General features: G+C 31.4%; 2 protein-coding genes across 2 annotated transcripts; both read left to right on the forward strand.

The window, feature by feature from the left end:
* The first annotated feature begins 3,622 nt into the window (after nucleotides 1-3,622).
* Nucleotides 3,623-4,920, forward strand: LOC145324502 (cilia- and flagella-associated protein 52-like). Its single transcript, XM_080167086.1, has 4 exons — nucleotides 3,623-3,724; nucleotides 3,941-4,062; nucleotides 4,413-4,530; nucleotides 4,765-4,920. Exons 1-4 carry the CDS (start codon nucleotides 3,629-3,631, stop codon nucleotides 4,918-4,920), a joined length of 492 nt encoding a protein of 163 aa, XP_080023212.1. The 5' UTR covers nucleotides 3,623-3,628.
* Nucleotides 4,921-5,001: 81 nt separating this feature from the next.
* On the forward strand, nucleotides 5,002-11,124 carry LOC145324268 (cilia- and flagella-associated protein 52-like). The gene is made up of 17 exons (XM_080166889.1): nucleotides 5,002-5,067; nucleotides 5,438-5,529; nucleotides 5,912-5,968; nucleotides 6,172-6,237; nucleotides 6,631-6,722; nucleotides 7,010-7,109; nucleotides 7,386-7,439; nucleotides 7,838-7,915; nucleotides 8,140-8,265; nucleotides 8,802-8,909; nucleotides 9,126-9,221; nucleotides 9,504-9,643; nucleotides 9,772-9,882; nucleotides 9,968-10,083; nucleotides 10,218-10,259; nucleotides 10,410-10,491; nucleotides 10,774-11,124. Exons 1-17 carry the CDS (start codon nucleotides 5,004-5,006, stop codon nucleotides 10,901-10,903), a joined length of 1,554 nt encoding a protein of 517 aa, XP_080023015.1. The 5' UTR covers nucleotides 5,002-5,003; the 3' UTR covers nucleotides 10,904-11,124.
* Nucleotides 11,125-11,458: the final 334 nt, after the last annotated feature.

An 11,458-nucleotide genomic window follows, 5' to 3' on the forward strand; every position in this document is an offset into this window, starting at 1 on the left:
TAGGTACGATTATTAAAAGCCCATCAGTGTTAAAGCTTTTAGCAGGTCTGTGTTAGACAAAAGTTTTAGAAAATAAGCCCTTCTCCACTTTGGAAGAAATAACTTCAACTTATGTATGTCTAATTTATTAACATGTCTTACGAAACCGAAATTATATAGAAGCTGTGCTTTAAAAAATGGAAAAAATATATTTTGATATTCGAAGATTTTCTAAAATGTCTCTTGTCCCATATCAGATATTTGGCTTGCGTTTACAACCCATCATAAAAATCTATTCCTTTTCCCTTCAGATAAATATGTTTATTTATCATTCCAGAGCTGGATCTTTAAATCATTTTAGTGGTGAGTCAGATCGGGATGAGCCAACTTTCCAACAATGAGAGCGCAGCATTTTATGAAATGCCGCGCTGTGATTGGCTGAAATACGGCTCACTCCGATCTGGCTCACCACTAAAATGATTTAAAGATCTAGCTCAGCTTATTCTCAAAAATCCGTGCTACTTATTTAAACATGAAGATTTTTATCAGCTTTTTTACATGAAAAATTTTGTCAACATTTTGTTTATTAACGCTTTAATAATGGATCGTTCGAATGTTTGATTTGACGATCATCGATTTTGTGGACGTTATTCTTAGTTTTCTGCTTGTTAAATCTTTATGTTAATACTTTTTTCTTTGAGATTAGGAATTTTCACAAAGAAACTAGGGTGTTTTTAAACTTCAATATTTAAAAAGAATTTATTCTTTGAGTGAAGTTCTTTTTACATTCTCTCTACTAAACCCCCGTGGCACAGTGGCACAGCTAGTAGTAGTCTATAAAATATCTGCGTTACTAATCAATATCATATTTTTTAATGGACAATATTCAAAATATTTATCAATTTATATAGACCGATGCTATACTATATTTTTTTGCCATAAGTGCAAATCAAATTTTGTTTCAAAATATATGGCAAAAAAAGGCAATATGGGGAGAGGGTTTTAGAAGACAGAAATAGGGAAGTTTCAGAAGGGGAATAGGAAAAGTAATATCAAAGATTTCGGGAAGGGTTTAGTAGGGGAAAGGAGTTCCATTAATTCCACAAAATGTAACACATAATCTGATCAATAGAAACGCAAATTAATTCTACAACAAAAACCGCCATTTATATCTTAGTTTATTCTCAAATACGAATTAAAACTCTAAATTATAATTAAACACAATGATTTCCAATTGTGTCTTCTGAGAATATGAAACACTTTGCGGATATGACAATGTGCGTAAATGATTGTACACACTAGGGAAAGTGAATTGACCAATAATCGAATTGAAGGTTTGTTTGTCTGTTTGTGTGTTATAGATATGTTACATGCTTCAACAAGGATGAAAATTACTATTGAACCAGTAATCATTATATAAGAGTAACAGGATGCCTAATTGCGTGTCAGCTGTCTGCCGATATGGTTTTTCAATTCAGGTTCTAGAAAACGTTTTAAGGGAAATTATCACCCGCCCCCCCCCCCCCCACATTAGGAATAACTTTAAAATGTTTCTTTAATTTTCTTGGTTGGTGGTGGATTTTCAAAATTTGAAACATGCATGAAATGAAATATATGATGATATTTAGTTATTTTTTTTATTTATTTTGTTTTTAGTTTGTCATTGTTGCACTACGTATGAACATAATTGTCCTTGTTATTTGAATTGTAGAGTAACTCTACACGTATTGGTCTCACTCAAGACAAAGATTTGGTACGTGATCAAAACACTGCAATCTGGATTCCACCAGGAAATTAAGGATAGGACAATGTATTATAAATAATTTTCTAAAGAAAATCTTCTGAGTGAATATGTATACCTGTAACTGTTTTAAATTTCGGAAAAGAAGCAAGGACGTCCAAGTTTTTTATGAGAGGGGGTACAAATTTTTGAAAAGGGAGTGACTTGAGTTTGCAAGGGGGGGGGGGTATAAAACCACATTTCCAAATGGTTTGATTGGGTAATACCCCTCCCAGAATCTTTTGAGGGATTTTTTTTAATTTTCGGAAGGGTAAAATAAATATTTATAACCAAAAATTTTGTTTGGGGGTGGAAGTCCCTGAAAAGAAAGATAGTAAATATTTCCTCCCTTTCTGAGATTTTATATACATTTTTATCAGCGAAGCTACATTACAAATATTTCATTTACTCTGTAAATTTTCTGCTGTTATAATATCCACATAAAAGTATATTAATAGGGTCATTAAACTATAATATAAAGTTGTAAGGTTTTTTTTGTCCTATAAGCTTAAAATGACCATGACTTATGAAATGTTTGATTTTACTTTACTTTTACTTATACTTTTAAATACAGAGCCCCTAGATGCTGAGGGTGAAGCCGCTAAAAGTATTACATAGAAGTTATAGAATTTTATTATTAACAATTTGTGTTTGTTATAAGATATATTTCATATTCACCTCTAACGTAATGTCGATTAGAAAAATATTAATAAAAATGATATTAAATTCTCATTTTCTATAATTCCCTGTTCAATGTCCATCAAATTGAAAGTGTACTACAAAAAAACTTTTTTTCGATGCTTAACTTTGGTTTGGTAATGATTATTTAAGGCTAGAGCCCCGCAGGGAAAAGGGAACACTTTGGCAAAGTTCCCCACAGGTGGTTAGTATTTTTTAAATTATAGTTTGTAGTGGGGGGGGGGGGACAGGGTCGTAATTTCGGGTCGATGACAAATTAATTCCACGCTGTATCACGGGATGGGGGCGTGATTGAAATATGTAGTATACTCCTTTGATTAAACTCAATTTACGGGTTTTTATATAATTGCAACGTAGTTATAAGACTTTTGGTAGCAATAAATTGAGACGTTGGGTATCCCTCTAACTGAACCGATTTTTGATTAGTCAACGGTCTAAATTTGTCTCGGCCAGGATATGATTAAAAGCCTAAATCGGCCAAGGAATAGCCGAGTACAATATTTTTAAACTTAAAAAATTAAAAATAAAGAGCTAAATGATTTATTGTGTCTTTCTCTTTTTATCGACAGACGCACTTGGATATATTATTTTCATAATTAATTATATGTATTTCCCATGTTAACGTCACCTTATGTGTAAATTTGGTGAGCCACAGTATTGAGTAGCGTTGTTAAGTTAGGATGGAAGAATTTTGTAATGAAAGCAAAAGTGGGGTAGAGGATAAGGGATGGGGTAAAACAGGTTATCATAATGTTTTATTTTCTTGACTTTAAGTTAAACTCTATCTAATTTCGAGGGATTCACCAATCACCCCTTACATTAACTCCCCTTTCTTTCCCTCTTAATATGTATCCCCTGAATTGTTTTTATATATTGGGAATTTTTGTATCCATATGAATTTGTTTGTTCAATAATTATGGAAAAATTCCTGAATATAATTGTTTAGTAACATTTTATATTCCTTCAGATTATACACTAATATATTCTTTTTGAAAATGCATACGTCTATATCGATTTTTTAAATCTCAATATCGTAAAATAAAAAAATAATCATGTTCATAGTCCAATCAATTTTTTTCCAACAAAGATTTTTATGGTCAATAGTTTGAAGATATATTTTTAAAATTACAGAGAAAATTTGTTTAGATAAATAAAAAAAAAGAAATAAAAATGGTAAAGGAGGCACTAACTCCGCCCCCAATTGTTGAAGAAACCCCAAGTGGGGGCGTGGCCGTCACTAGGCAACTGAAACAATCATTTATACAGGTAAATATTCTTAACTCCGCCCCAAATAGTTGATGAAATCCAAAATCAAATGATAAATTATAATCTTGGAAAAATCATCTGCCGTAGTCTGTAGCTTTTCAATTGAATTTCTTTTCTGCTGCAGCAGTTGCGGATATTTTAATCAGCTGCCGAATTAGAGTCAGCAGCAAAAAAAACTGCACTTTATGTCTAACTGTTACTATCAACTTATTTTAGGGTTTTACAGGCTCTGTAATAGGTGGAGTAGTTCTTATACCTGGAAATCAGCGAGTTCTTGTCCTAGGACCTAGTCTACATGTTCAATCTAATGGGGAAAGTAGAATTATAACAGGACATAAGTAAGTTTTTTAATATCTACAATTATTTGCCACTTTAATTGCCACTTCAAAAGGGTTAGTTTGATAAAGTTGGTATCTCTTGAATGCAAAACTACTCTAAACCTTATTAACCTCTTTATAGTGCCTATAAGAAATGACATCATTTAATACAAATGACCAATGATAGGCCAATACACAGACTATGGCAGGTCAGTATACATTTTAATTGGCTAAGGGTAGGACGGTATGATGAATTTTTTACAAGCATTATAAAAAGCTTCGATCTTTATGTACAAAGAACAAAAATCCAACTGTTAAATTCATATGATTTTAGTTACACAATAAGTTGTCTTGCATCAAACTAATTTTAGTTACCCAATAAGTTGCCTCGAATCCTCCCCCAGTGGACGGTATCTAGCTACAGGAGAGGATGGAACTATGGGGGTCAAAGCCAAGACAATCCTGTGGGACACTGAATCATGGACCCAGGTTTAAACACATTTTTCTCAAGCGCTGGCATATGTCATGTGTGAAGTCATAAAAATACGTCGAAAAAGGTGGGATAAGAACGGAAACCACTAACAAAGAGATGGATTTTTTTGACATCACACATGACACTTTCCAGCGCTACTATTTTTCTGTTAAATCATATGAATACAGCGCTACAAAAACTCTCCAAAACTGTTCCAAGACATCTTTACAATGTAATGTTAATATTTTTAGGTTGGTTGTCATCAAACCCATCATGCATCAGTGAGGGCCATAGCTATTTCTCCTGCAGAATCTATCATGGTTTCTCTTGGGGCTGAGGTAAGAATTTATTTAGAAATTGTTATGCCTTTACTTACGAGATATCCAAATGGCAGTGCTAAAACATAAATAATGTTTTTATTTGTATAATAAACATTTTTTTTTTATATAAATAAATATAACTTTTAAATGTTACTATTTATTAGGATGATATGAATTTGGTTGTATGGAATATTGTTGATTGGAGACCAATTTGCAGCAGCAGAATTGGAAATGGTAACTACTTAACTTTTATTTCTTTATATGTTTTTATATGGTTCTGTATTGGTTACAAGAGGATTTTTGAGTATCTTTTCTAAAAAAAGGGTAGGAAGTATATGATTTCATCTTAACTACGGAATTTACTCAAATTTTAATTAAATTACAGAAGATAAACATTGTATCATTCTTTTCTTCATAACATAATATGTGTATTACCACTAACGAAAAACAAACTACAAGACCAAAATCTAAGAGTAAGGACGCAGGCCTACATTGTAAAAAAAAGTAACTCATATTAACGGATGGCTGCGGCAGCTGCTATATTCTCAACTTTTACATTATTGACAACTTGACTGCTTCTTGTTAAATAATAATGTTATTTCAGGAAGATCAGGACCTGGAAAATGTTTAGCATTTGTATATGAAGATTATTTTGTCTGCGGAGGAAAAGATTTTATTCAAACCTGGAACCTTAAGGTGAATTTCACACTTTCATACGTATTTAAGTAAAAAATGAACTTTTTATTAGCCATAAGAGTTGTTATGGATTTAATTCCAGGCAGGGAGCGGCCATTGGTCTGTTTATTAAACTAGTCCCTAAAGTCTTATAATAACGTTTCTTATTCGGTGGCTTAACAACCTTAGAGACTTTAATTTAATTTTAATTTGATTTGATTTTGGTTGGTTCATTAAGTTGATTACTCAAACGTTTCAACCACTAATTATAATCTACAGAAAAGGTTATTTTGTATATCATTATTGGGGATGAAGATCAGTTTATTTATATTCCTAGTTGAATTTTCAGTCCGAAGTGCGTAACAAGGTTCAAATATTTTGTTAAGAAATAATTTTTGTTTAGGAGGATAAGCTATTTGCAGCAACCTGTAATGTTGGAAAACTGAAAAGAACATTTCAGGTAGTTAAAGAGTTTTTTTCTTCAAATATTTTTACTCCATTATTATTCTAACAATATTATGATGTTACGTCTCCCAAAACATGAGTAAAAACCAGGGAAATAAAATACACAAAAATATAACCTTAGTATTATTGTCATATATTGTAGAATTATAATATTTTACAAAACTTTGTTTATTTTGGATATGATTATCTTTGTTTTAGTGTGTGGCAGTTGATCCTGATTCTGATACTGCTTACTTTGGAACAGATTCTGGAGATCTAGTTAAGGTAAAAAATATCTAATAACTAGGTGTTTGTGTGTATATCATGATAAATGATGACAACTTATATGTCTCTTTTTAACAACTTTGACAGCTGTTAAAAGCATAGCAGCCTCTTGATAGTCTCTTGATCAGGCCTTCCAATCCAAAGAAACTTCCAAGCAAGGCCCATTAATTCTAGCCCTAAGTATCAAGCCATCAGAACCTGCTCAACAATGCCACAAAAATTAAAACTCAAATGTGCCTTTTCTGGAGCAGTATCTTATAAAATAATAGGCACTGGATTTTTCGTTTTTGTTTGAAAAGGCAAATATGATATATCATATAATGCACGACTCTGTCAGAGTTATGTGAATTAAATCAAAGAAACACACTGTAGGTTAAACCATAATCATTTTAGGTAGCTTTACTGACTGGAACAGCAAGAGCCCCTGCAGTAGTTTCTGTATCAATCAAGAAGTCCAATAAGAAAAGTGCTATTAATGCTGGACGGTAAAATTTATATTCATAAACATTAAAGTTATTTAATTTATTGTTAAAAGTTATTGTTATTTAATGTCATTATTTAAAGAAATATATTTTTATTTCAATATTTTGCAAGTCATTCTGACGAAAATAACATTGTTTTCTTTTGTTAGCAATTTCATCTTATTATATATGAAGCAGAAAGACTAGAAGTATAAAATTTATATTTTCATTTACATTTGTGCACTGTTTTCATTTTTTTTCTTTTTATATTTTTTTCTACCAAAACAGTTTAGAATATTTATGATATTTAGATTTTCTGGTGGAATTAACAGCCTAAAGCTTTTGGATTCCTCCAAAATTTTGATTGGATGTGGTTTAGGGGAACTATCACTGGTTCAGCAAGCACCTCAGGTTTATTATTATTGAAAATTATTATTTAAATTCAAAGTAAATTTCTAACTGACATGTTCAAGTTTTGTAGAATTGGATAATTAGGCGAAATTATAACAAGAAATTTGAAGGAGCACAGGGGGGGGGGGGGGTCCTGATAAAAAGAAGGTTTCACAAAAAAAAACAATATTTCCCCACACCATTAAAAGCCATGCCAATTTTAACGTTCACCCCGACTTAACCTTACTTTAATATGAATATGGTACTTATCGTATAATTAAATTTTGCCTTTTTTAGAAAGTTGTTCATGGAAAGAATATGCCAATGACACAAGTTTGTGAATCAGCCCAGGTTTGTTGAATCTTTAAACAGGTCATCTATTAAATATGCACAAAATTAGCATTCCTTATTGCTCATAATGCAATTGAACGTAGTATTCCCTTTATAAAATTACAATTAAGAAATTTGCTTTCCCTCCAAATCCCCCGCGAGCATTTTTAAAATAAATTGAAAATAAGAGGGAGTGTTTTTTAAATGTCTTAACCATGCTAGTAGCCGTAATCTAGTAATGTAACCTGACATAAACTTACTGAAAGTAAAGAACAAACACACAAAAATAACCACCCCCCCCCCCTTCTTTTCAATACATTTCAAAATAAGAGGGGGGAGGAGAGGGGTTTCTGTGCTCGATTAGGCGGCTTGAGGAAAACCGCATAAGTTATTTTTAGATTATAGATTTCTATGTTAAGGGAAATCTGGAAGAGAAGTATAGCCATAAATTTGGGGCAGCCATAACAAGTATCAACTTTACTCCTGTTTTAAACCAGGTAATTTTTTTTAGTAATTCATTTAGTTTTTAGTTCTTTTAAATTCCTTTTATGGAAATAATTCAATTGATATTGTTTAGAACAATGCAATCTATAAAATTTTAAATTACACAATAATGATGTTTGAAAGATTTTACAGGCTCATTTATATCGTTTGATAAGAAAATTTCGATCAAAAGAATAAACTTTTCTAATCAGAAATTAAATAAATCATTATTATATAGATGTTGATAGCAACATCTGGCAATGAGCTGCTCAATGTGAATCTTTTATCATTTGGAGTGACTAAAGAATTATCCTGTTGTAATGGACCCCTCAATTCTGTGGCTTATCCAGTTTCTTCACACAAGGTACAATATTACTACGTATACAAATTATTCCTTTTTGTCAGGTTTATGTTTGATTTTTAACAGTTTACAGTTCAATAGTTTTTTTCTTCAATTTAACTAGACTATCTGGCTAAACAAGATGCGTAGATTTCATTTTTGGCAACCAGAAAGTTCAAAGAATTGTTTTTTTAGAAATTTTTTTCTAAAATTAAGTTTGAAAATTTTTAAATTGAAATTTCATCCACTAAATAGGAGTTCACACTAATTCTTTTTTAAAATTCTTTACAAGTTTGCTATTAAAAATATTTGATTCAAACCCTTTATTTATGATTCATTGAACGCTGAATTGGCGTGACTTTAGCAAAGCAATTGATAAAATGGCCACAGATTTATTCCCTTTCGGCTTGGTTTATGAAGAACTGTTTAAAAGCAAACTCGTTCAGGATTTAAAAAAGAATCCTTGTTTTTCTTATCATCTCACTTTGTCAATCCATTTTTTGGGAGTATCCTGAAATTTTTCTTCTGAAAATTAACTATTGTGAAATGATATGTTAAAGGTTTACAGTACAGCTGGTAATGGTGGAGTAAGAATATGGTCATATGAAAATATTGGACAACCCCTGGTCAAGATTAATCCTCCACACACTAACATAACTGCTACCAAGGTATCATTTTTAGAAAAATTATAATTTTTTCAATTAAAGCATTTTTTAACCTAAGCTTTTATTGTCACTTTCTGACTAAATTTAGACTATTCTAGAATCCAATACAAGATATCATTTAGTCTTTAAGATAATTCCAACTGCATCATTTGAAATGAATAAAAGATTTTGTTCTAATATGGTTATCGAATGACAAAACAACATCAATATTTATTTTAGGTGATAATTGGTAAAGATGGGAGGTTTGTGGTAACAGGATGGAGTGATGGGGCTGTCAGGTTTTACACACCTGAAACTGGAAATTTAGTCATGGAGGTAATTTTAATAACTTTAGAACAAATGTTTGACAGTCAATTCTGCCACTAAGATCAATAAGATTTGTGTTCTTATAATATCACATCAAAAACTGTAATCTCTATGGCTCTAAATATAGACTACATTATTGGAGGTTATATTGGAGGTGTTACATATATTTCTAATAAATAGGTTAAATCAGCATGCTCTGGAACAGTTGGAGTAACCTTCATGGTTCTAAATAGAGACTATATTATTGTTGGAGGTTATAATGGAGATATTACATATATTTCTAATGAATAGGTTAGATCAGCATGCTCTGGAACAGGTGGAGTAACCTCCATGGCTTTGAACAGAGACTACCTCATAGTTGGAGGTTCTGATGGAGGTGTCAAACTCTGGAGCTTGGGCAGAACTACAGTCAAGCTTCTTACATCTGTCAGGTGAGGAAATTTTTTCAAAATGCTATAAAGTGAAATAAAACATTTGAAATCTAATGGTATCACAGTAAATCATGATTTTCAATTAATGTAGCTTCATAAAATTATAACAAAATTCATTGGATATCTAGGGAGCATAGAGGAAAGGTGACATATATAAGTTTATCACCAGACAACCAATTTCTTGTGACAGCTGGAGAGGAAGGGGCTGCTCTTGTCTGGAGTTTACCTGGACTTACCAGGTATTATGTTTGGTTTTTTTTAGAATAAACCTAACCTTTAATATTATTCTTTAATGCCTCCACTAATTTTAATATCTATATTTAGAATTAACTTATTGCGTGGAACTGCATCCCTAATCTCAGCTTTTCTACACCCTAATGGTGTTCATGGACTAATAGCTGGAACTGATAAAGAGCTTGGCTATTGGGACCTAACAACAGGTTTAGAATTACCTAACAGTATATTAAACTCATCAAAACATTTGATTTTGCTGATAATTTAAAAATAAATACTGATATTTGAGTCATACTTAGATATAATATTTTTATTAAAATAATTTATGCCACACTTTTAGGACTTGAAATAAGACATCTGAAAGCACCTGTAGCAGGAGAAGGTAAATCATTTTATTCTTCTTTAATTTTTGATAGTTCCTTTGCCCCTAGACTCAAGGGGAGGGCAGGGGAGACTAGAAAATAGATTTAAAAAACCTGAGATATTTATAATTCTTAACTAAGATTTCAAAGATTTATTTGATTTTTTTCAGTAACATGTGTTGAATTATCCCCTAATGGAGAAACTATAGCAGTGGGTACTAAACAGTCTGTAATCAGATTGATACGATATAGGTATAGATATTTAGTTATATAGAACGTTGATAGATTGGTAGGTAGGTCGATAGATAGATTTAAGATAGTTCAGATAGATCGATGGTAGCTGAACCAACAACTAAATTAATAGGGAAAAAATAATTTCAGAAGTTTTGGGTTCTGGATCGATAAATAGATTGCTAGATAGATAGAGAGAGGAATGGATAGTTCAATAGATGGATAGAATGAACTCATAAACAACAATGCAAAGTTTCAAAATAATAAAACAATTCCTTGATACTGACTAATTTTGCTTTTCAGAGATGGAGCCAACGTAGGAGTTGGTCATGTTGGATGTGGATCAATCACAGCAATGGCGTGGAGTGGGGATAGCAACCATCTCATAGTCACTACTAATTATGCTATCATTGTTGGTTGGGTTATAGCTTAATAAAATATATTTGATAGAATATCTAAGTTGAAATTTAACAACATAACCTATAGAAAGAAGTATTACTATATACAAATAAAATATTAGCAGACTGTAGGGATTGTTTTTCCTTCCCTTGTAGTTAAAGTTTTATAGGTCCAACGATATCATGGTCTTTTAGATCATACACACTTATTTCAAAGTAAAATAACAGTAAATAAGATAAAAGTTTTGTAAGTTAAATTAAATTTAAGATTTTAATTATGTTACTTGTAATGAAATCATGTTTTGTTACTTTTATATACATTTTCTAGTATTTGTTGTTTATATAAAAAAAATGAATCAATAAATATTTGGTAATATTAAATGTTATTAAATATTGGACACGTATTCTTTACTTTGTCACGTCAATTTCCTCAGAATATCAGAAACATGAGGGGTGCTTAGAAAATATAAATCTTATATTTTCCAAAGCGAAAGCTTTTTATATACAACAGCGGCTCTCTCCTACCATCTAGGGGGCTCTGTATTCAGAGAGGTTGAAAGGGAACATAAAAACAGCATAAAAGCATCCAA

Source organism: Acartia tonsa, chromosome 7 (genome assembly GCF_053477335.1).
Source record: "Acartia tonsa isolate MP-2025a chromosome 7, ASM5347733v1, whole genome shotgun sequence".
NCBI lineage: Eukaryota > Metazoa > Arthropoda > Copepoda > Calanoida > Acartiidae > Acartia > Acartia tonsa.